The sequence below is a fragment of the Clavispora lusitaniae genome, assembly GCF_014636115.1.
Source record: "Clavispora lusitaniae strain FDAARGOS_655 chromosome Unknown tig00000038_pilon, whole genome shotgun sequence".
Classification (NCBI taxonomy): domain Eukaryota; kingdom Fungi; phylum Ascomycota; class Pichiomycetes; order Serinales; family Metschnikowiaceae; genus Clavispora; species Clavispora lusitaniae.
The window spans coordinates 2,124,438-2,149,112 of NW_027093976.1; the positions used below are offsets into that span (position 1 = coordinate 2,124,438).

Here is a 24,675-nt window from a genome sequence, read left to right on the forward strand (position 1 = left end):
AAAGGTAGCTGATACATGCTACCTGAAGGCTCTTCAAGCCTTGAGAGCTTGGCTGGCATGTATGAGAATAGTTTCCAATTAATACTAAGTACTAAGTGGCATTATTAGAGTGTCGCGTGCAGTTCTTGTAAAATACAGTGTGCATAACTCTACTTGAGAACAGTGTAATTCTGAAAGGAATTCCAAGAAAAACACATCGCAGCCAGAAAATATACATCGCGTAATAATAGACAACATCTTGGCGAACAGGCATCACGTAAAATATGCAGCACAAGGTTTCATAGCATCAATTCACATGGACGTTATCACTCTGTCCGTGGACGAACCTCAGCTTCGCCTAGAAGTCGAATAAAGACTCGGCTGGGCTCAAGCGCAGTGCGGTCGTCAAAGTCCGCCCGCCGCATGTACAGATCGTCGCTCGCGCCCAAAGCCAATGTGGTGCCGTCCGCACTAATGTCCATGTGCGAAATAGCGTGCGGCGTGCCTGGGAGCGGCGGAAACTGCTTCATGCGTTTGCGCGAGCGCCAGTTCCATACACACACGCAACCGTCGCCTCCAGACGTGAACATGGAACCAAGTGGATGGAAAAGCACCTCTGTCACGGCATGAACCATGTCTGCGCCATCTGCTTTCGTGCGGTGGCACTTGAATGCGTATTTCTCTTGTTGAAAGTCGTCAGAAAAATACTCTACTGCTACCCGGCCATCTATGCTACTGAGCGCATACCCTTCTTCCGATGGAAGACTGCGGAGGGCGCACACTTGAAAACGCAAACCGCTAGCACGAGTTTGAAGTGGTTTATCGGGCGCGCGGAAGTCGTAAATATCAACGATCAGGGCGGCGCGCGCCACCGTAATATACTTTGCAGTCGTATCCATGGCTAGAATTTTGGTGCCACCCGCCTGATGGCACACGCGCGGTGCTCGCGGGTCCAAAATGGAAAGAGTGCCATCCAAACTACTAGCGACAATGTTATTTTGGTTAGGAATGCATTGCAATCCGCTAATGGCGCCGGAAAGAGTTTGTTTTGGGGCGAGGACAGGCAGGTCCATCTTCATGTTCTCATAATCAACCGGCCGCACAGACCCGTCGGCGAGTCCGGCGAATGTAGTTCGCGCGCGCGTGTGCACCATTTTGAGCGCGGCGCTGGGCGCAGAAATCCGGGCCGCGAGTTGCGGGCGGAGCCCGTCGGACGCCTGGCAGTTATATAGAAGCACAGATTCGTCGTATGTGGATACTGCTAACACATTGTCTGGGGAAAACAGAAGACATGAAAGCGTGTCTAGCGGAGGCGTCGGTAGGGGAACGTACATAAGGAGAATATCAGAGACAAATCGGGGCAGGAAAAGGAGTGTATTAGGATAGGACGGTGGACAAGAACAGTGTTTATGTTGTGTATGATACTATTTGAACACGATGAGTGAGAATTGCCTGCAGAAAATCCAGGTAGTCTTTGGAGACATCCGCACAATCGCAGTGATTTGGCGCGCCTAGGACAAAATACAAAGTGCGGGCACAGAGGATTCGAATGTACAAATTAGCGATACATATTCTTGCCATAATAATTTTCCAAAAAGAGAGTATCCTATATGTTATTCATCGAATGCCTGTAAAAACTTAGGTCGCATCATTCATTTCATTAGGCGAGTTAGCGGCCACAAGAATAGGAATGCAAAATTCAGTCAACATGTTTTTGCTAATATTTCGCACGAGAGTGAAATTGAACCATTTCGGCCGGATCCTGATCAGGTTCTCCCCAAAAATAATTTTCACCCTGTGCCAGCCAGCACTCAATGAACATTCGTTCCTCTTCCAAGACATTCCACACCATGCGTCGCCGTTGAAGCTCGCCACGAAAATACCGTGCCAATTCGTCCGCTCGCTCGTCTGCCACAAAATTTTCGCCCGGAAAAGTTAGCGCACGCGATTGCGGCAAGTGCAACTCGTAATCGTTCAGGTCAAACATGGCTAGACTAGGAGCACGTCGCACTTCGCTGGTATGGAAGTTTCGTCCGTTCACTTCGTGGTGTTCCTCAAAACTAGTGATTATGCGATTGACCAACTGCCATTCATGGCGCTGGCTCCAGCGATGAAAAAAACCGGTGCGGGGTCTCCAGGCGACTCGAGCGCCTTGTGCAGCGGCCTCGATTGTACGCAAACCGAAAAAGGGCCCTAGGACGCAAACCGAGGCCACACCAAACGATAATAACCATGGTGTTAATGGTAGACATGTAGAAACAAAGGCGCCAGCGCCAGTCGCACCAACAATTCCTAGTCCGAGCGTACTGAGCCACTGGCCACGCCGTTTTTCCTTCAGCTCTGCACTATTCAAAGTGATGTCAAGTAGCTTGAAACATCCGTGGTAGTCATTGCGGCGCAAAAGAAGAGCCACCAATGCCATAACACCGGGCAGAAGATCTTGTGAGTGCTGTTTGTGATTTGCAGCCACAAGCGAAAACGCAGGGCCAATATCCGCATTGTCTGCTGAAAGGACATAGGTCTGAACAACTAGATCGCTGGCCACACACATGGACCAGTACCGTCGCATGACGGCCCAAAGTTCCTTTTCTAAAGTAGAGCTTGCAACATTAACTTTCAAGCCGAGATCATTTTGACCAGGGGACAAATGGCGAGTTTGATTAGTGGTCCGCTGGAGCTGGCGATTGGCCCGTATGTAATCTGCAAGGAGTGAGGGCGTGGCCCTTCGCTTGTGGAAAATCGCCAATCGCCGCGCAAGCGTCTCGTAGTTGAGAGGCGGCGCAGAGAAAAACCCACGAGCCATGTAATTGTAAATGAGTGATTAGTAGGCCATGCAGCAGGAGAAAAGAGAAGACCGAGGAGTAAGCGATGTTATAACGGAGGGCGTGAATGCGAGAGTTGGACAGGATAGGAATAGTGCGGCTGGACAAGCAAATGGATCTAGCGCGGATACAAGGCCCAAGTCCAACGCATTTAAATATGATGAGTTAGTTCCCAATAAAGACGCAGCATAAGTCAAGACTGAGAACGAAGCCAATTGCAAGCGGTAAAATAACCAACACAGATATGGACGCTGATACTCAGACGGCAGACAGTGTCTGAAGATGATGCGATTGCACAGAGCCCTTCACCATTACATTGCCGCATTGGGCAAAAGCAAAACATGCCCGCGCACATATGTAGCTCCCGATGTCCCAGAAGTTTTCCTTCCCCAAGTCCAGACAAGAATATGTCTCGCAACACGAGCGAATCGTCTCAAAAGCAAAGCCCCAAGGGAGGCAGTTTCTCGTCGCGTGGTTTTGTTGATCCCGACTTGCTTCCTCCGCAAGCGCCCGGATCCAAGCGCGAGTCGTATATGTCGATGCTTTCCCATGATTCAGTGCAAGCAGCCGAGATCGGCGAGGCCGTGCCAGTGCAGATGCAAGACCAGCAGCCAAAGTTTGTAGCTGGTGCCAACGACGAAGAACCAGAAGAACAAAGGGAATTGGAGACAGAGATAGAAACAGAAACGGAGGTTGAAGCTCGGGGCCCGACACCAGCAGCTGCTTCAGTTGCAGGCCTGTCCGTCAACATGTACACGCACCCCAAGGAAGACTCTGGCACGGATGGATTTGATAAGGAGATATTCAACAAGGAACCGTCCGAATCGAAGATGCTGGAAACAGAGTATTATACTCCTGCTGCATCGTCCGGCGTGGATCCTTTGGAGGCGGATCCTTCAAAGGCCGAAGGCGTGCATGAAAATACATCAGAGCCAACTTCATCAAGCCGAGACACAACACTTTCCCAAAATGCGGATCTCGTAACACCCAATTCCCCACCGCTGGCGCCACAGGCTCAGGCTCCACAAAGTACACCTGGGTACGCTGTATCCGAAGAACATGACACAGACTTGGAATCAATGTTTTCTGAAGGCCAAGTGCCGTTGGGTCGGTTAAACACCATCAACGCCGGTGCGCCCGCTGCTCCACCATCATTGTCGGTCAACACAGGCGTAGACGGCACAATTCCGCCCCGACTGAGACGTCGGCCAGTGAGCGAGATGATCTCACGGCCCGTGAGACCCCTGGCGGGTCACAGACTCTCCTTGAATATCAGCGAGGATTTGGATCGGCTCATGGCCAGTGCTACGGATTTGCAGGAGCAAGAAGAGCAAGAAAAAGAAAGAGAAAGACAAGAGATTGAAAACAGAGGAGGAGACAAGGAACAGAAAGAAGGTGTTGAAGTTGTTGAGGATAGAGAACACCTGGAAAGAGGACACGAGAAGGAAAAACAAGCGAGGTCCGGTGCCACAAGCAAACGCAACAGCCGGTACTCCACCACTCGTACGAACAGAGATACGGGAAGTCCGATCGATGTGCGTGCCCTGTGTTTGAGCAGCACATTTTCGTCGGACAGCTTTTTGACTGCGGAAGGTGGTGTGTTGGGCAGTCCCCGGGCGCCAGTGGCACTTCCAAAGCGGCCTTCGCCCGATAACATGCAGCGCGCCCGCCAGGCATCGCAGAAATGGGGCGCGGGGCTGGACATTGAAGAGGTTGAAGGCAGCGAAGCCACCGTCGCGCGCGCGGAGGCGCCCGAATTCGCCCAAAGCACTGCGGGCGAGATGTTGGCGGACCAAGGCGAATACTACGATGTAGAAGAGCCAGTGGTGATCACGGGGCCTACGAGAGTTCGTTCAGTGAAGGATAGCATTCGTCACCAGAGACACAAGAGCAAAGCACGGTCGCGTCGCAGTGGTCCTAAACTTCGGCCATTTTCGTACAACACGCTTATCAACCTTCTAGAGAGCATCAACGGTACGGTGGTGGGAGAAGAGTTTGAGCTGTTGAACTTACCTGCGAAAGAGAAACAATTGATAGAAAAGATTGTCGATCTGTTGAGTCGGTTGACCCTGGATATGGTTACGGACGAGAGTCGGTATGACGTAGGAATCGAGCGACTTGAAAAAGCACACCGCGCCTTAGAGGGCTTCTTATGATGAGAGGGGTAACTTGTGAGAAAGCGCTACGATGAAAATGAGGGGTACAAGCATGACACTGGGAGTCGAACGCATAAACGGTCCATAGTAATAATAAAAATACGGCAAGATGCAAGTGAAGATCAGTGGTTTAGATATATGTTCACTAGACGAGAAACAATTAAAAACCATTCCAAATTTCAGTAGGTTCGTGGCCTTCGTATGTAGAGGCCACAAACCAGTGCGTCGTGTGGGTTGACACATTGTTCACCACCATAAGTGAGACTTTTCAATGAGCCCAACCTGAAATTGCAAAATTTCAGAATTGCAAAATTGCAACTTTTTATGCGGAAAGATTAAGTGCTATCCTAATAGGGAAAGAGACGGCCGCGTGATAAAGCGGATTTAGTGTCGTGCGAAGATCTTCGTCGGCAATGGGGAAGAACCAGCATTGAAAGTATAGGACGCCGTCACCGCAAATAAGGACTTGTGCGTGCGCCGCATGCCGAATTGGGAAAGCGGGTTACCCAAAACATGCGCACACGGCTTGCCAAAAATTTACTGGTGCATGAACGTGCATCCACATCCACGAGCTATGGGCACAAGAAGAACAAACGACAAGAAAGTTTAGAAACAAATATTTTGCCGTATGGGCAGAGACGAAAGCTGATGACAATGTGTCACGAGGCAGCGCAAAAACCAATCATTGGTGTCATGCGCACTTCAACGGGGATGCAAGACAGCGCTCGTAACCTGCTTCAATCTTTGGCTTTCTTGCTTCACCAAAACCAATTGCATTTGATGCTGGCCAAAGATAGGACTTGGGCAGACAAGATGCCATGTAACTGCAGGAAGAAACTCTTTCCCGGACCCAAAAAGAGTTGAGATGCATGCATGATATCTGTGTTACGCCGCCATCTGCAGGCATGTAGTAGTTAACTCGCGCTATCCGCAGATAGTACATTACGGGAATTGGGATATAGGAAGAGCTACAAACGCTAAAGTAGCGCTGGAACACCTATAGCATTCTGTTACGGCAAGTGAGAATATTTACTAGCCGCACCACAGGGCTTTTACAGACTCATTCAGAACATCCTCAATCCGAAACCAACTGCAAGTACTAGTCATCGGCGCCCGCACAAACATTACAATCATTCTCCCATTACAGCACAGCACACCACACGAGTGTTCAAAGTTCTCTATTCCATAACTACTTGAATATTCGCCATTATGGAGGATACCGACCGATTGGCGCATGCCCGTGCGGCATTGCGAATCACCGTTCCCACGGAAGACGTGTTAGGCGAGCCGATTTCTCTTGAAAGGGGCGAAAACGGGCCCAGCTACGACTACAGCCCGCTCGCACAGCTTCCGACGCCAATAACAAACCATGGTGCTTTTCAACCTCTCGAGGTAGCAAAGCGAAATCCGGGCTCTTCACCCTCGACCAACACAAGAGTTGTCTCTGAGTTTCAGCGCCGCCGCCTGGTATCGCGGGCAGGCATGCGTCACATATCGAACCCGACCCTGATGCCAGCAAATGAGCTGTTCCCACTGCCGCCAATGGAACTGGCGACAGTCCAGTTTGCCGGCCGCGAGTTCGTGGCGCCGCATCTTGGTCGTACGTACCGCTTTGTACAAGTGGTGGGCAGTGGAGCCTTCAGCACAGTTGTCGCTGCAGAAAATACGGCACAACAGGGGGACTTAGTTGCAGTGAAAATTGTAACGGTGCCTACAGACGACACTACAAGTGTACGCAATTTTCGCCTGTACATCTGTCGAGAGTTGGGTATCCTAACCCATCTCCAACACCCAGGAGTGATTTCTTTGCTCGATTATAGCTTGAGCCTTCTGCTTACAGAAGAGGAAATCGAAGCGTGTTTCTTTGGCCGCGAAGAACAGCATGCTGGCGCAGACATGTACGACTTGTATTCTACCAAAGTGGCCAACGAACAATGCTTCTTCTTGCAATACGCTCCGGGCGGTTCGTTGCTCCTGTGGCTTCTGCATAACGCCCGTGCCGTGCACAGTATACATTTCTGGCGCCTAATGCGCCGTGTGGTTGCAGAGTTGGTGGTGACCGTCGCATACTTGCATTCAAAACTAGTGGTGCACCGTGATATTAAACTTGAAAATGTGTTGTTGACGGCAGACTATGATATTGAAGAATCAGAAGGTGAACAATTGGCTGAAGAGATCTTTAAACTGTCTTCCGTCTGCACGCTCACTGACTTTGGTCTTTCCAAAAAACTCAGTCACGAAGGGCAACTCCTCGCCACCAAATGCGGTTCTCAGGATTACGTGAGCCCAGAATTGCTCATGGGCTTGAATTATGATGGTGCGCTACTCGATTCATGGGCTTTGGGTGTACTCACCTACTGCATCTTGGAAGACAGACTACCATTCGATATGCCGCCACCAGAGCTTGCAAGTGCCTCAGGGATGTCGCCATCAGTATTGAAGCGTCGCCAGAACAAGAACAACCCAGCTTACCGTATTGCAACCATCGATTGGGACTGGTATCGTGCGTCTATTTTACAGAAGGATATGTCGCTCTCGGACGAAGCGCATCAAATCATCACGCAGCTTATGGAGTTGGTGGGATTGTTGTTGGTGCGTAAGGAACGACGTGTTCTGGCGTCAAACTTCTTGGATCGAGCGGGCTTTGAGTGGATCAGAGCGCTGGTACCGTCGTCTTATCTTGCATGGCGCGGCTAGCTATATTTATCGAGTTTGCATGTACTATACTAATGAAGGAAGGGTTACAAGCGGGAGTAGATGAATATAGGAGGAATACGATCTTCCAATTCGGTAACCAGACTGGAGCTACAGCAGCATAGTCTGGAAGGAGAATTTCATGGGCTCGGTAGAGATGTCTTCACAAAAGAAAAGTTTGAAAGTTGATAGGTATTATAAAAGTCACTTTCTGTTCATTTCTTGCTAGACAATGGAAACCTGGGACTACCATCATATAATATTTATTCCTCTTGTAAAGAATTAAATAACTAATCGTGAAGACCGATATTATAAATTCTTCTCGAGTGAGAGTACCGCCGACAACAACAGCGAACATTAAAAAACTAAGACACTACATCCAATCTAAGTGCTAGGAATTTAGAATGCACCCTCCATACTCCCTTCCGTAGCATGTTTATTTAGTTTATCGACGGGAAAAGTGACATCATGTAAACTCCAGACTGTCGCGCTGCACATAACCTTTCTCTGGAATCTATGACAATACTCACCAACTTCGCCAAGCAGACATAAGTGCCCTTTCTTCGTCGGTGGAGAACATCAAACGGCCAAAACACAAAGAGAGCTTCAAAATAGTTGCTTGATTCCTACATTATTTCCACATTTCCATCAGGCGTCTGTGTGGAAAGATGAATGAAAGTGTTTCCTCAGCCACAACCAATGGGACTTCCAAAGGGAAAGGTGGAACTCCGCCGCTCCCTGAACTCCCGCATATTACAAACAACATTATTCTGCTATCTAACGTCTTACGATTTCATACACAAGAAGCATACAAGCAACTCAGTCGCTTGATCGAAAATTTAGCTAATACTAGAACCTCGGAGAGCGATGTTTCTCGAAAAAGGAAGTTTTTGGAATTGATTATTTCTCTAAGACAAGACTTCATCAAGATATACACATTAGTGAAATGGGCTCAAAATTCGAAGGATGTATCCAAATTGATCGACATTTTAAACTGGCTCCGGACGCAGGAGTTCTATTTTGATAATTTGGGTTATGGGCTAAATGAACTCAATAACTTTTCAGGTGCCAAGTTACCTAATTCTGATATTCTCACAAGTTTAGAGGTTTTGGTGAAGGGAAGACCACAATTGCCTTCTTACAATTTCATCGAAAGGCCGAAAATCTCTCCGGAAAGAATTTTAGAGGTTTTGCGTGACTTGAACTTGACCTTGGTCGCCAGAATGGCCCTTATTGACGATATGTCTCCCCGTTTTCAAAAGAATTATGTTGTAAGAGATGGTCGTGTTACTATAACAATTCCCAATGAATTTGAGGTCTCCATTACCGTGGCCAATGATTTAATTGTTGAGAATGAAGAAGATTATTATAAATCTCCTTTCTTCTTCATTGATTTTGCATTCCTTTTTGGCATAAACCCCGAATCTTCTTTAATTACGCATAGGGATTCCAATATCATAACTCGACTACCTAAAACCTCGAGAGAAAAGTTGGAAGCAGTGGTTAATCAAGTCTTATTGAAACAATCATTAAAGGGGCTCTATTCACTCTTGCATGAATATGCCGTTTCTTTCAAACTATATTTAATTTCCAAACAATTAAAAGACTTGTCAGTCAACAGCAAATGGAGAAACAACATTCAGTTCAAGTATAACACTTCACTCATCATTATCAATTACTGGAGTAACCACTACTTGTCCAGAAATTGGAAGTCGTTCATTGAAATTGGCATTGACAAGCAGTACAACCTCAACTTTCGCTGGTTCAAAAATGGAAAATACAACTTTAATCACGACATTCAAGACATCAGTGGAGCTGACTCTGATACGGGTGAGCCGGCAGATTTGAGTGTTGATTTTATCTTGAACCTTGTAATCAACAAACATTCTGAGATGTTAATTTCTAAAATTTTCAAACAACTACAAGAAATGACAACAGACTTCGTTTCTTATAACAACCCCTATCAACTATCAATCAAACTCACACCAAAGAGAACCACAATTTTGGCTATCAACCCTTTAACAGGATTCTTTTATTTTATGGACCCATCTTTGATCGAAAGCCAATGCCAGAATAGAATCAACAATCAACCCTCGCAAGTAAAGAACAGGAGCTTTATCAGCGAGCAGGATATGGTTGTGAATGTTGTGAGCAATTTGGTTCAATTACGTCTTGATACATTTAATCGCTCTCTCAGCACTAAACTCATTACCACTGAATGGATTTCCAATAACATCATAAAGCTAAATGATTATGAGACAGCAAAGCTTTTCAATTTCATACTTGATGAAAAAACCATGACACATAATACCATTCTGTTCTATAGATGCCGCACATGGCCGTCATCATGGTTTTTGATCAATATGATCAGTGGTCTCACCTCGAACACATACTGGTGGGTTGCACGACTTAAATCCATTAAAGGTGAATGGAAAATTCAATGGGTCCAAATGCTTAAGGCTGGAGAAGAACAGGATTTCGATTACAAGTTTTTCACAAATTTGTCAAAGTCGTGCTCGAACATGATAGTGGACCATATGGTTACGGAGGAATTACAAAAGAGGTCGATTCAGTTCGTCAAAGTGACAAACCATTCTGTATTGACTCGTTTCAACATTCCACATACATTGAGGAACACTGTATCAGACCATCAAACCGTGATTGCGTTGCATAACACTGGAAATTTGTTACCTGTTTCTGTCACGTCCAACACGTTGTTCCTTGTGGTGCAATTGGTTTCTGAAAACAATTCTAGCAAATTGAATTTGACTATTTGTGGTAATTTTTCCAGTGGCAGCCAGGCAGATGAGGAAACTTTTGCAAAACTAAACGTCAAGATTAATCCAGACACTCAGACGTTTGAGTTTCTGAACTCGATGGATCTTTCGTCTAAATCAATTGAAAATGGTGAAAGTAATACCGCACATAATCTCGTGAACCAATTATTAAGCACCGTTGAAAAAGTCAACACGTTGATTCAAATGTTGAATCAACTCAAGAAGACTGACATTAGGGTCACCAACAACTCCTTTAGTGAAATAACATTTGATGTTGATCCGTTGTATAAGCACTTTCATTTAAACCTTCCTGCAAATGATCTAGCTGCATTGACGTTGGCCCCTAGTGAAGATGAGGATCAATTAGTCAAGTTGATCACAAAATTCTTGAGTCAGCAAATGAATGAGTCTCATACAGCTCTTGTGGGGACAATTGAGTACTTGAAGCAGTATGTTCCTATTTTTAAGACAATCGGAGTTTTGAAAGAAATTCTAAAAGACATCAGTAAAGAGAGGTTGCCGAACGAACTTCGCCGCCTACAGTTGGAACTGAAGTTTTCGAACTTGAACTGTGTGCAATTTCTCTTTTACATCAATCTGCTAGGAGCACCCAACTCCAAAAAAGTACACATGGATAAAATCGTGTTTTCTTTAAGTTTCAAGAGGAATAAGTTCGACAAAGCTAAGCGATTGCTTTTAAAAGTATCGTTGAAAGAAAACTTGAATTCCGAGAATTTGAAGTATAAAAAATTGTTTGAGGATATTTTTAGAGCTGCAACGGAGTTGCAGCAAGAGAAGCCTAAGGGGACTGTTTTCGTCAAGCTTAATTACGATTTCTTAATGGATCCTGACATGTTGGAGCCTCTAATGAGGAAGGTCACCGACTGCTTCTTGAGGTTTTTGAAAACGTGACACATCTTGTATTTCTTTATACATAATGAGTAAGTAATGCAATGATTACGTGAAAATTTGATTAAACATCACCATCTTGAAGGGAATTGGCACAATGGCGACATTTAGTAGGAAATTGTCACGTAGGTGCAACAAATAGCGAGGACTAGACTGAGTGCAATCACAAATCTAAGCCCCATTCTGGTTGCTGCACCAACCTGATCTCCACAAAGTTTCAAGTAGAAAAGACAAGGCAAAATGAAACACACGAGGAAACTGATAGATGATCCTAAAACCCCAATAATTTTATCAAACTCTGGGAACAAGATCGCAAAGATAACAAACAAGGCATTGACACCTACTCGGGTAAGGAATCTGCCAACGGTTTTCATCGTTTTAATGAATGCGCTTTGATTGTCCACAATCGTATTGATGCCAAATAGTTCGTCAAGAGTGGAAATGATTGGTTTGGCGTTCAAAGGCGTTTTTGCCAATGGTACAATGCAAATTAGTCCACTGATCAAGGGATAAACAAAAGCTGGATATCCGGAAGTTTCGAGAACCAAACTGGTGATTTCATTATTACACAAAGCACCAAACATCAAGAACCCAACTACCGCCATAGTGGAATCAGTGAGCAATGTTATCGTGTAAGTTGGGATCAAGGTCTTCGTGAACTTATGAGGATGTCTCATATCGGACTTTAAATTAGGAAAAATGGCATGACCCCCAAAAGGGGCCATTAAGATCCCTAGAGCTGCCAAGAACTGAGGAACATTTTCTGGCCAAAGATTTGTAGGCATTGCCAGAATTAATGATCCTGGAGATGTTTGCTTGTAAATACCACATAATGCAACAATAATGGTGATGCTTATAGTGGACATTATGCCGAAAAGAGAAACCAAGGAAAGAATCGGCAAAGGCATAAATGTGAATGGTGTGAGCACGATAAAAGCCAATAACTTGAAACGTGTTCTTGTCCAGACTTCGTCTCCTATTAACGAGTAGAGCGAGTCGCTGAACAAAACAACCAATGACACACCAGCACCTAACAAATCAATAGAAAAAATTAATGAGATGAACAATTTAGCTGCGGAACCGTAGGAAACGTAACCCAAGTCGGCAAAAGTCATCAAAGTGCTATCAGTGTCCATCGCTTTGGACAAAAGCGAAGCTGTCCAACCAGTAGATAAGCAACAAATGATTAGAAGAGGGATTCCAAAAACCCAACCCGCTTTAAGCAATCCGACTGGGAGAGCCAAAAGACCAATGCCGATCATGACGTTGATAGAGTTGAATACAGTTTGTGGTGCCGTTGACTGACCCGAAACAACGGTTAGAACGTTTCCGTCCTTATCTTCGATTTTCTTCAAGCCAAAGTGTGAAGCAGTGCTCGCATAAGAGATACTCGACCGGATAGACAGAAAAGATGGTGACGGAAATACTTTTTTCGAAGGAATCGGAATCCCATTACCGGTAAACTGATTATTTGATCTTGTCCGGTGAAGAACATTGGCAATATCGTCCTGATAGAAAACCTCATCATAAGGCGATGGTCCAGTAGCAGCGAAACCATTATTGCTTCTAAAGGAGCTCATGTCATGCAAAATGGTACTGAGCCGTTCACCTCTATTGGAAGGAACCATCAACGAAGGATCAAACAACTCATCATCCTCGTCACCATCCAGAGCAAAGAAGGAACGCTTCTTACGAATATCCAAGTCGATTTTCAGCGCCGCAAACAGCTGTGCTCTGGTAAAGGACGACGCAAAATTGTGAAGAGAGTTAGGACCCCGGAACAGCCCATGGGGCTGGTCCAAAAACGACTGGGATTGAGAGCGGTTGAAAAGAGACGAACTCTCGTCATACTCCTCTTCCTCGGGTGTGGACATAGACACGGCTTTTCGATTAGGTGACGATGTATTAAGGTTTTCTCGACAAAAGACGAGCAACGAAGAAAATTCATCAGATGGTCAATGGTAAACAAGTCTTATCTATTGCCGCATTAGGAAAGATGAACGCCGCAAGGAACAAGGGTAGAAGCTAAAAATGAGACTACGGAAAAAAAAAGAAAGATTCCAGACGATACTTGACCAGTAGAGCATGGTCCGTACTAGGAAGTCCCTCTTACACATTGTAAATCACGAACATGTCAATTACCTCTTTTTTTTTTATCTTTACTTTTTTTTTTTTTTCGTTTCACAAGTATGACTTTGGATGACTTCTCGAAGTTTACTACGTGCCTTTTGTTAAGCCTGGGACCAGTCAAGATCCCGACCACACCTTTGCACGTGACACACCATCGTCCTGATTACGAGGCCCCATTCCTAAACGGCACTTTCACCCAATACTCTCTTTTTACATGATAAAACGATTGCTGACAGCGGTGGTGACATTTTTCCATTCGTTTTTCCTACCGGAGAGCAGACTTCTGTCTCGGCAGAAATGGGTCTTGGGTCTTCTCAACTTAGCAGCCGTGATTCTTTTTTGGGTGCTGTCTTCGTTTCTAGTAAATGACTTGTTCGAGACTGACACCTACCGCAAGCCGTTTTTCATCACATGGGTCAATACTTCTTGCTTTGCGCTCTACCTCATACCGTATTTGCGCTACAAAAACCTTTCCGTCCCGGAATTTGTGGAGGCATTGAAACAGGATTTCCACAAATCCCGCTATTCCCGCCTAAATGACCCAGAGGGGTCAACACAAGAGATGCCTGAATATGGAGCTTCCACTGATAATGTGGCCATTTTGGAAGGATCTGACGCCTCGTTAGCTACGTCTTCGAACCCCGAAGAAGTACCCATATACGAAACAGTGATGCTTTCGTTACAATTCACCATTCTTTGGTTCACAGCGAATTTGGTTACAAACTCGTCACTTTCCTATACTTCTGTGGCATCGCAAACGATTTTATCCTCCACTTCTTCCTTTTTCACCCTTTTGGTTGGGTACTTTTACAGTGTTGAAAAAATTAATACCAATAAAGTGATGGGCATTATATTATCATTCAGTGGGGTTTTAATCGTGACAAAAATCGATTCATCGGATGCCAGTAATACACCTTCTGCAGAGGACCCATGGCTTGTGTTATGGGGAAATGGATTGGCTCTATTAGGTGCCCTAGTGTATGGCATTTACACTATTCTATTGAAGCATAAAATCTCCCATACGGACATGAAAGCGGAACGAATTCTAGACACTCACTTGTTCTTTGGATTTGTTGGTCTCTTTTGTCTTGTGTTTCTCTGGCCAATCGTCGTTCTCTTGCATTTTACTGGTTTGGAGAAGTTTGAGGTTCCACATTCCAAGAATGTACTCATGCTTCTCCTTGGCAACGCGTTCATTACATTTATCAGCGACTTTTGCTGGTGCAAAGCCGTTATACTCACTAGCCCCCTTACAGTAACAGTGGGGCTTTCGCTCACTATTCCATTGGCGATGGTTGGAGATTGGATTATCAAAGGTTTTAATATTCATTTTTGGTACGTGTTTGGCGCGGCAATTGTTACGTTAGGCTTCTTCGTGATCAATAAGGATGAAAGAGAGGATTTTGTCTCTGACATAGAAGTATAATAGAATGCCCGACTATAGAGGGTCCAATGTGCATAGGATGTGAACTTTGTTATGGTGTAGTTCGTTGTATTCGTTGTATTCGGTATAGTTGGTACACTTTTTTTTTTTCGGCCTTCTGCGAGTCCGTCGCACCCAAATATTCCTAGTGCATACTTGGACTATTTACCTCCTCTGATGAACTTCCAACGGTTTCTTCTTGTCCTCTGTCTCTCAGTTTTTGTAACTGCGGAGTTATCCTCAGATGTGCTCTTGCATTTGGAAGCAATTCAATACCCTAATGCAATTCTTCCTATCTCCGAATCTAACTTATCTCTCATTTCCCAACCAAACAGAAACCACTTCACGTTGTTAGTGTTGACCTCAACTGACGAAAGACACGGGTGTGCCGATTGTAATAGACTTAAAGGATTATTGAATCGATTGTCTGAGAGTTGGTACTCGAATTACCCTGACTCTACATACTTGCTTTTTGCCGAGGTAGATATCATTGATCGCTCCAATTTGAAGGTATTTGAGTTCTTGAATTTGCAAACGGTTCCACAAATCTGGCTTATACCCCCTTCTCACGTTGCACAGGAACACAAACTGTCGAGGAAGATCAGGACGAATGAGGCAGGCGAGGAAATATTCGACAACTTTGACATTTTGCTCGAGCCACATGCCCTGTTTGATATTCCAGACACCAACTTCGATGACCAACTTTTTGAGCTTGCCGACTGGCTTGCTCTGAGCATGCAAAAGAGAATCATTTTGAAGCAAGAGCATGCAATGGCCAAGTTTGTCGCAACTTTTGGAGTAACGCTTGGATCCATCATTGTCATAAAGAAAAACATGCCAGAATCCCTTTCATCTGTGATGAGTAGAGGTAAAATCTTGCTGTTCTTAGTCATGTTGTGCCTATTTGTTCTTTTAGGAGGCTATTCCTTCACGACAATCCAGCAGACACCCTTCATTGCGTATAACGAAAAGGGACCCATATATCTCAGCGGAGGGCTCCTGTATCAGTTTGGAGTGGAAATACTATTGGTTGCAGGCATTTATTTTCTTTTAGCATCGTCTGTTGTACTACTTTTCTACTTGGGTCAATACAATGTTACACAGAATAGCCAAATCAAGGCGAACGGAAAGTTAGCTGTTCTTCAAATATTGACTTTGGGGGCCATTTACATTTTTTTCAGTGTCTTAACTAGCATGTTCTTGAGGAAGGATCATGGGTATCCATATGGCTTACTCAAGTTGTTCTAGTGGATTTTCCCGCGTTGTCTTTTCCGTGTCCTATTTTTTCTCATTTCGCGTCCTCGCGTCTTACACATGATTCCATCCAACTAAGTCTTTTCATGTCCAAAAGAGAACAGGAGAGTGGACACGAACAGTTGTCCAAAAAACCAAAACTTATCACAGAATTCTTCGCACAAGTGAACCAAAAACCCAAGCTGAGTAAAAAGCCAGTGACCGCACAGAAACCGCTTACCAAAGTCGCGGAAAAGAAGGTTCAACAAATGGAAAACATTACCACCATCACACATGTTCATTCAAGTAAAGATGAATCTACTGAAAAGGTGCAAGAAACCTCCATCTCTAAACCTGTGGTAGCTACGACTTCTATCGCACAAGATGAGTATGACGACTTTTGCCAAAAGTTCAATTTCAACAAAAAGGAATGGGTGGCTAGTCTCACTGAAGAAGAAAGACAACTTTTAGCACTTGAGGTGAACACATTACATATTACATGGCTTGCATTTCTCCACAAAGAGTTAACAAAGCCTTACTTCTTGAAACTAAAGAGATTTTTGAAAGCCCAAGCAGGGAAAACAGTCTTCCCTCCACCAGGCCATATATATTCATGGTCTCACTACACCCCTTTACCTGAAGTGAAATGCTTGATCTTGGGGCAAGACCCCTATCATAATTTCAACCAGGCACATGGACTTGCATTCCTGGTTTTAGAGCCCACTCGTCCGCCGCCATCGCTTATAAATATCTACAAGACTCTCAAGATTGACTTTCCCTCCTTTGAGATTCCCGATTACAATTCATTGAACAAGCAGGGGAGACCAGGTGGAGGCAACCTTACTAAATGGGCAAAAAGAGGTGTTCTAATGCTCAATGCATGTTTAACTGTGGAAGCACACAAGGCAAATAGCCATGCAGGCCAAGGTTGGGAACAATTTACAGAGCAAGTAATCAAAACAGCTATTTTGTATGCTCAAAAGGAAAATCATCAGGGTTTTGTCATAATGGCATGGGGCACCCCAGCTCAAAAGCGTGTTGCAAAATTTGGTACCCAATTGAGTTCTCCAGAGACACCGTTTCTCGTTCTTAAGACAGTTCATCCATCACCACTTTCCGCCAATCGGGGATTCTTCGATCTGAAAGTTTTCAAGAAGTGCAATGAATGGCTAGTCCAAAATGGAAAACAGCCAATTGATTGGGGAATTATTGACGGAAATTCTGTAACGGCATAAACTTGAGCAACAGTTAAGTGGGAAAAAGTTGATGTAGCACTCAATTTTTTCAGTTTTATCTCATTAATTTTTTATGGTGAAATACAATGCATCGAGGTTGGAAGAAATATGGCCAAATAGTGTATAAAGCAAACATGGTAAACATATGTAGGTGTGCGACATTGCGTGCGACGTGCGACATGGCATATATCGATTGCATAAACACCACGAAAAAAACGGTCGTATTTGCATCAGGGGCTTAAGTGAGATTTTGAGTACCCTTCTCCTAAATAACATTTCCTCTCAAAGTTGAAAGAAAAAAACTTAAAGCAAATCAAAAAATGACTGGGCGGAAGAAAACGCAGGTCGACTATGTTGAATCAAGTGATTCGGAAGATCAACCACCGTCGGGCAATGAGATTGATATCAATACAGATGACGTTGACATGGAACGAAGGGCCCGATTTATTCTTGATTGTGATCCCAAAGTAGCGAGAGAACGCGATGTGGACGATTCTACGATACGGTTCAAATATCTATTAGGCTTGACTGACATCTTCCGTCACTTCATTGATATTAACATGTCCAAGGACGCCAAATTCAAGAAAATGGTGAAACTGATAGATGCTAAGCTAAATTTCAAGCAACCGAAAAAGAAGCTGTCCCGACGCAAGACAGAGAAGGAGGAGGATGCAGAGCTTTTAGAAGATGAAGAGCACATCGGTGATGCAGAACAACAAAGAACAGTATTGACTGAATCACCGTCATATATTTGTGAGGGACAGTTGAGAGAATACCAAATACAGGGCTTGAATTGGCTCATTCTGTTATATGAAAATCGACTTAGTGGAATTTTGGCCGATGAAATGGGGTTGGGAAAGACATTGCAGACTATTTCTTTTCTAGGCTACTTGAGGTATATCAAGAAAATTGATGGTCCCTTCATTGTAATTGTTCCCAAATCGACTCTAGATAACTGGAGAAGAGAATTTGCTAAGTGGACACCCGAGGTTGATGTTGTGGTGTTACAAGGAACAAAGGAAGAGCGCCAAGAAATCATCCGCTCCCGTCTTTTAACTGCTAAGTTCGACGTGCTTATTACTTCTTTTGAGATGGTTATTAGAGAAAAATCTCAGTTGAAAAAGTTCCGCTGGCAATACATTGTTGTGGATGAGGCACACAGAATTAAGAACGAGGACAGTTCGTTATCCCAAATCATACGATTGTTTTACTCGAAGAACAGGCTATTAATCACAGGAACACCTTTGCAGAACAATTTGCATGAGCTTTGGGCCCTATTGAACTTTCTTTTACCTGATGTTTTTGGTGATTCTAATGTTTTCGATGAATGGTTTGATAGCCAAGCAGATAAAGACAAAAATCAAGACCAAGTCGTCCTGCAACTCCACAAAGTACTCAGTCCCTTTCTTTTAAGAAGAGTGAAAGCAGATGTCGAGACTTCTCTATTGCCGAAGATAGAGACAAATGTTTACATCGGCATGACTGAAATGCAAATCGAATGGTACAAAAAGCTTCTCGAGAAGGACATCGATGCCGTCAATGGTGTTGTCGGAAAGAGAGAGGGTAAGACAAGATTATTGAACATCGTCATGCAATTGAGGAAGTGCTGCAACCATCCTTATCTTTTTGATGGCGCCGAGCCAGGACCGCCATTCACGACGGACGAGCATTTGATTTACAACTCCGGAAAGATGATCATATTGGACAAAATGCTCAAGAAATTCAAAGCAGCGGGCTCGCGTGTTTTGATATTTTCGCAGATGTCTAGGTTGTTAGATATCCTCGAGGATTACTGCTATTTCAGAGAATATGAATATTGTCGAATCGATGGTTCGACGTCTCATGAGGATAGAATCGAGGCTATCGATGATTATAATGCACCAGATTCAAAGAAATTTATCTTCTTGTTGACAACAAGAGCGGGTGGTTTGGGTATCAATTTAACTACTGCTGATATTGTTATTCTTTATGACTCTGATTGGAACCCCCAGGCAGATTTGCAGGCTATGGATAGAGCGCATAGAATTGGACAGAAGAAACAGGTTCAGGTATTCAGGTTCGTGACTGAAAATGCAATAGAGGAGAAAGTTATGGACAGGGCTGCCCAAAAATTGAGATTAGACCAACTTGTGATTCAACAGGGTCGACAGGCTACTGGGAATATTGGAAATTCTGCTGATGATTTGCTAGGTATGATTCAACATGGCGCTAAGGCTGTCTTCGAATCGAACAAAAGTACCATGCTCCATGATGATATTGATGCTATTCTTGCTAGAGGAAGAGAGAAAACTGCTTCACTTAATGCAAAATTCAACAAATTAGGCCTTGATGACCTTCAAAACTTTACGTCAGACGCTTCTGTCTACGAGTGGAATGGGCAAAATTTTGCTAAACGCGAACACGAAGAAGCAGGTCTTACTTGGATTCATCCAACTAAACGTGAAAGAAAGGAACAAACGTATTCGATAGACAACTATTATAAGGATGTTCTAAAGGCTCCTGCGGGCCAAGGTAAACAAGGACCCGCAACCAAAATCAAACAACCGAAAGTATACCATCCGCAGGACCACCAATTTTTCTCCCCCGAATTGATTGATCTTCTTGAAAGGGAGCAACTTGCATACAAGAAAGAAGTAGGATATGTGTACTCTGTGGATGATTTTGGTGATAGTGAAGAAGAATTTCTGAGTGAAGATGAGGACATGTCAAGAGAAGAACGTCTCAAAATTGAGCAAAAGAAAATTAAGGACGCTGTTCCACTTACAGAAGAAGAACATACTCGCAAAGAAGAATTGGTCGATGAAAGTTTTCATACATGGTCACGGCGTGATTTCACAAATTATATACATAGTTGTGCCAAATATGGCAGACATTCATACAAGCAGATTGCTGAAGCTCTCGGTAAAGATGTTACCGAGATTGAGAGATACACGAAGAAGTTCTGGGAGAGGTATAAGGAGATTGAAGGGTACGAGAAATACATCGCTCAGATTGAAGCAAGCGAAAAGAAAGTGGCGAAGCTTCATATCCAGCAAAGTTTGTTAGCCTCTAAGATTGAAGCATTAGATGACCCTCTTGAGGATCTCAAGATCCAATACCCTCCAAATAATTCCAAGCGTGTCTATTCTAAACTTGAAGATAGGTTTATCATGTTCTGTGTCCACAAACATGGTCTTCTAAGTGAAAGACTTGGTGAAAAGATAAAGCAAGATATAGCGGAGAGCGATCTTTTCAGATTTGACTGGTATATCAACTCTAGAACTCCACAAGAGATCAGCAGAAGGGTCAACACACTCATGCTTGCTTTAGCAAAAGAATCAGACGGTGCATCTGGGTCTAAAAGGAAAACTAAGCAATTGAACGGGGCATCTACGAGGCAAAGTTCTGTTGACCCTAGCACAGTTGAAGCAACGCCTGACCCAACTTTTTCGGAGTCTCCTAATAACAAGGCGAAAAAACGCCCGAATGGAGAGGCTGAAGTGGAAACTAGAACAGTTAAAGTGGAGAATGACTAAGGGAATGCTTATGTAAATTTACGATCGATTAAAAGTTCATGCTGTATTTCACCAATACAAGTTGTAGTAATAGTTGAAAATGTGTACTTAAACATACTCCTGTTGCACAGACTCCTGAACAGTTGAAATATAATAGGGGACTTTATTAGCAGTCCAACTAACAGAAAGATAATCACTCATTTCATGCTTCTCAACTTTCAAATAGTCAAATATTGTCTTTTCTGTGCCTGCTTTATATCTAGGTGGGATGAAATTTTTCAAACTTATAATCTTTGAACCCGGCCTCATACCATATAATAGCTTCCCTACTTCAACATTGAGTGGAAAATCAAAAAGATAATTGTTGACAATGAGCACATCGCAGCCGACACATTTCAGTCTGACCTCCGGATTATTAACAAAACTTTGGTTCAAAGCAAAATGCAAAGGTAGCGGCTTTAGACCAAAAACAATTAATTGCTTCTGCATAAATATTTCCTGTAAAGAGGTCAATTCCGAAGCATGATTCATTAATTCACAGCCCCCACTTTCTTTCACACCAAATTCTAGTGCAGCTTGGAAAGTAGTATTCCCTACTCCAGACCCCAAATCATAAAAACTGTGCTCAGGTTTCAAGTCCACCTTGGTTAAAACTTCACTGACAAACGATGGAAGAAGTTCTCCATAGACCTCGGCTGTAAAAGCTTTGTACGATCTGAGTTTCCGTGAATTTGGAGAAACGATTCTCGTGTAAGCCCGAAGAAGTATTTGTTGGATGGCAAATCTTGAGATCTCTGAAACTCTTTGCAACAGCCGTATAAAAGCGTTAGGATAAGAAAGTGGTCGAAGGTTTCTGAACCTAGTGATAATATTGGCTATGGCAGAATCAGCATCTTTTATAGGACCTGTTGGGCGCATAAGAGGAGAAGTTGCACGGTCAATGCTTGTTTCTTTATCAGAATCCTTGATTTCTCCAGCTGAAAGAACGTCATAATAGAAAATGTCTAACTTAAGGTCCAGGACGGTGGGCTGAAATTTATAGTTGGAGGGTAAATATAATCTGATAGCCTCATTTATGTCAATTGATGGATCAAACTTCACTGGATAAGGCGAAAGAGCTAACATAAGCGTATTCCACTGATCTATTATAGTCATGAAATCGGAAAAGTTGTCCTCTTCGACAGCTCTTTCCAACAGTTTGCAATAGTTCTCATAGATAATATCTTTGATAAGGGAAGAATGTGAGAAGAAAAGGGCATAGTGAATTTGAAAGATTTTTTGCAACTCAAAAACTGGATCCAACTCGTTGCTCTTAGGAGCTGCCAAGACAAACTGTTCAGTGTGTTGCGGATAAAGCAAATAACGAATGTGAATAATGTTTCTGGAGTTAATTACATCCAGGCCGTTAACATCGCTCGTAAACAATGGTGGAAAAGATGCTCCCAATGGTTTATATGATTTGATGTGATCTTTTATAACTTTCGCTGCAACCGTATCATTCACCGGTAAGTACTGATTGCTTTGTATCATAACCAGTACATCATCGCTGAAGGATACTGGTTGTGGATTGACAGAGCCCGATGTGATCGCGTTGTTGAAAAGCTGTCTTCCACTAAGTGGAACTAATGAGTCATGAATAATGTCGGTAGGATCAAAAGAGCTCACACAAGCAAACTCATCCGACTCATCACTATCAATAGCGTGTTGAAGTTTTTCCAAATCGTCTTCGGAGTCCGAGTCGCTGGTGCTATCATCGACATCAGAAGATGGTGTACGTCTAGGTCTGCCACGACCTCTTTTCTTTTTCACCTCTTTCTTCTTCTCCACGAGTCGTTTCTGTGCGTTCTTCAATTGTTGTCGATTTTTGAATTCTGGCACTAAATGGAAAACAGGTCTCCTCTTTCTTTTCTCACCTTCTTTCACACATGTGCCATCTCCTGTAACACTTTGAAACCAGCGTGCCTCTTCAATCAACGCAGCCACTCTAGATTCAGCTTCCTGTTTTCTTGTACTCCGGAGCTTTCTTCCACGCATACTTGCCTTTTTCTTACGGAGTTCGTTTTCTTCTGCCTTTCTTCGGAGCAGCTCAATTCGTCTCTGCGTGCGTATTTCAGAGCGCTTTTGCTTTTCACTAATTTCTTCTGGAGTCAACGTACGTTCAACTTTTTTCTTTTTTGTCAACGCTTCCTTTCGAAGATCGTCAAGTTCAACATTGTTCCTAGTGCGTCTCTTGGGACGTCCGCCACTTTCTCCATCTGCAATAGCCATATACCATTGAGCTTCATAAATTAAGCGTTCAACAGTATTTGTAAATTTTTTCTGTCGAACACAAGCCATTTGTAGAGTTTTAAGCTTGGCCACCACCTCTTCCTCCGACCGGATTACCAATTCTTTCATTATATCAGCCATCGGCATATTGTTAGTCAAACTATGGCGTAGAAACTCGGTTTCTGGGTACGTAAAGGGTAAAGCAATGTCACGTTTCTTCCGACTTTGAATATCCTGAACAACTCGGTTCAAGTTGCGCGATCCCATTACCAGTCGAATCCCTGTAAGTGTCAAATCACTGTTCATCAACTCTGAAAGCTTACTCTCGTAAGCAATTACCACCGGAGAAGGTTCTTTCTTGATAGGAGGTGTAGATTGTCTCCGGAGTCTCCTCTTCACTGAGTCGATTTTGTTTCGGATCTCGTAAGGCTTTCTGAATACAAGAGCTTCTAAGATCAGCTCACGCAGTTCTTCTCTCTCAATACAATCGGAAATAAACTCAACCTCACGATCCAGCCAACGATTTTTGTATTTGTAATGTTTGGATATCATTCCCGCTATGTTAGAAGTCGACATATGTGGCAACATCGGTTTGATATCACTTAAGAGAAACAATTGTAACTCATTGCAGACTTCCATTGCTATGATTTGCAGACATTCAAGCTCCTCCCTCTTTAGACCGTAAAGATCTTCTAAAGCGCAGATCTTCAGATGGATCTCCCGACGCGTGCGAGCAAAACATTCATATTCAAGCATTCGGTGATTTACTGGCCCTTCCTTGTACCATTCCAGGACGATAAGCTCGATTTCCGGTTTCGTAAAGTCTGTGGGTAATGTCAAGGTTTCAACGTAGCGCACGATTTCATCCCAGTCAACATCCGGCAATCGTTTTTGAACATGACTCCTCAAAAGGTTTGTGTACGTCAACTTCTTGAGCTCATCACTGACAGACTCGTAGTCATCTGACTTAACAGAAGCAGGCGTGCTTTCCTTAGCGATAGAAGGTGAAATCAGGTGTTCGTTTTCCACTTTCAATGAATCGGGGCTAATCGGCATTGTTTCCACTGTTTCCCCGCTTTCGCTATTCAAGAGCAGCGAAACTTTCATTGGAACAGTTCGATATAGCGGTAATGAATCTTTCGATTCCGGTTTCGGTGAGCCCATTATTGTTGATACCAGGGATGAACATTGCATTATTAGCTTGGGCAAACTTTCTTACTTCTCCGCCTTAATATCAGAATGCTATTGTGAAATCTCAGTGCGGTAGACTCGAAACTTCGGAAAAACTAAAAAAAAATCTTTGAAAACACCCACTGGGATCACTTTTTTTTTACTCGGAGAATTGAAAGAAAAGGTTGAAAAACAGAAGCGTGTAGTTTGATCTGAAGCGCGGTGCATTCCTAATGTGCGAATTCAATCTGCAAAACCTACTGCAGTATTTTTTTTCGCTTCTTCTTCTTTTTTTATTGTCGTTTTTTTCTACTTTACTTTCTAAATTTGATTTTCTCCAGTATTCAGATGCTTTTTTGGCATTCTAAGCTATATGTGCACGCAC

At 43.7% G+C, this 24,675-nt stretch overlaps 11 protein-coding genes across 11 annotated transcripts; 7 read left to right on the plus strand and 4 right to left on the minus strand. All coding sequences in view use genetic code 12, as the record gives it.

Moving 5' to 3' along the window:
* Positions 1-305: 305 nt before the first annotated feature.
* Positions 306-1,313, minus strand: BUB3 (Bub3p; the record flags this gene model as incomplete). The annotated part of the gene is made up of 1 exon (XM_002617754.1): positions 306-1,313. The coding sequence occupies one exon, from the start codon at positions 1,311-1,313 to the stop codon at positions 306-308; it is 1,008 nt and encodes a 335-aa protein (XP_002617800.1).
* A 383-nt stretch (positions 1,314-1,696) lies between these two features.
* Positions 1,697-2,782, minus strand: FOB63_002101 (uncharacterized protein; the record flags this gene model as incomplete). Its single annotated transcript, XM_002617753.1, has 1 exon — positions 1,697-2,782. One exon carries the CDS (start codon positions 2,780-2,782, stop codon positions 1,697-1,699), a length of 1,086 nt encoding a protein of 361 aa, XP_002617799.1.
* Positions 2,783-3,142: 360 nt separating this feature from the next.
* On the plus strand, positions 3,143-4,957 carry FOB63_002102 (uncharacterized protein; the record flags this gene model as incomplete). The annotated part of the gene is made up of 1 exon (XM_002617752.1): positions 3,143-4,957. One exon carries the CDS (start codon positions 3,143-3,145, stop codon positions 4,955-4,957), a length of 1,815 nt encoding a protein of 604 aa, XP_002617798.1.
* A 1,209-nt stretch (positions 4,958-6,166) lies between these two features.
* Positions 6,167-7,654, plus strand: FOB63_002103 (serine/threonine protein kinase; the record flags this gene model as incomplete). The annotated part of the gene is made up of 1 exon (XM_002617751.1): positions 6,167-7,654. One exon carries the CDS (start codon positions 6,167-6,169, stop codon positions 7,652-7,654), a length of 1,488 nt encoding a protein of 495 aa, XP_002617797.1.
* Positions 7,655-8,319: 665 nt separating this feature from the next.
* On the plus strand, positions 8,320-11,340 carry MED14 (Med14p; the record flags this gene model as incomplete). Its single annotated transcript, XM_002617750.2, has 1 exon — positions 8,320-11,340. The coding sequence occupies one exon, from the start codon at positions 8,320-8,322 to the stop codon at positions 11,338-11,340; it is 3,021 nt and encodes a 1,006-aa protein (XP_002617796.2).
* A 104-nt stretch (positions 11,341-11,444) lies between these two features.
* On the minus strand, positions 11,445-13,211 carry FOB63_002105 (uncharacterized protein; the record flags this gene model as incomplete). The annotated part of the gene is made up of 1 exon (XM_002617749.1): positions 11,445-13,211. The coding sequence occupies one exon, from the start codon at positions 13,209-13,211 to the stop codon at positions 11,445-11,447; it is 1,767 nt and encodes a 588-aa protein (XP_002617795.1).
* Positions 13,212-13,681: 470 nt separating this feature from the next.
* Positions 13,682-14,893, plus strand: FOB63_002106 (uncharacterized protein; the record flags this gene model as incomplete). The annotated part of the gene is made up of 1 exon (XM_002617748.1): positions 13,682-14,893. The coding sequence occupies one exon, from the start codon at positions 13,682-13,684 to the stop codon at positions 14,891-14,893; it is 1,212 nt and encodes a 403-aa protein (XP_002617794.1).
* Positions 14,894-15,067: 174 nt separating this feature from the next.
* FOB63_002107 (dolichyl-diphosphooligosaccharide--protein glycotransferase) lies at positions 15,068-16,138 on the plus strand (the record flags this gene model as incomplete). Its single annotated transcript, XM_002617747.1, has 1 exon — positions 15,068-16,138. One exon carries the CDS (start codon positions 15,068-15,070, stop codon positions 16,136-16,138), a length of 1,071 nt encoding a protein of 356 aa, XP_002617793.1.
* A 92-nt stretch (positions 16,139-16,230) lies between these two features.
* On the plus strand, positions 16,231-17,358 carry FOB63_002108 (uracil-DNA glycosylase; the record flags this gene model as incomplete). Its single annotated transcript, XM_002617746.1, has 1 exon — positions 16,231-17,358. One exon carries the CDS (start codon positions 16,231-16,233, stop codon positions 17,356-17,358), a length of 1,128 nt encoding a protein of 375 aa, XP_002617792.1.
* Positions 17,359-17,678: 320 nt separating this feature from the next.
* ISW2 (DNA translocase) lies at positions 17,679-20,873 on the plus strand (the record flags this gene model as incomplete). Its single annotated transcript, XM_002617744.2, has 1 exon — positions 17,679-20,873. One exon carries the CDS (start codon positions 17,679-17,681, stop codon positions 20,871-20,873), a length of 3,195 nt encoding a protein of 1,064 aa, XP_002617790.2.
* An 87-nt stretch (positions 20,874-20,960) lies between these two features.
* DOT1 (histone methyltransferase) lies at positions 20,961-24,314 on the minus strand (the record flags this gene model as incomplete). Its single annotated transcript, XM_002617743.1, has 1 exon — positions 20,961-24,314. One exon carries the CDS (start codon positions 24,312-24,314, stop codon positions 20,961-20,963), a length of 3,354 nt encoding a protein of 1,117 aa, XP_002617789.1.
* Between the last annotated feature and the right edge of the window lie 361 nt (positions 24,315-24,675).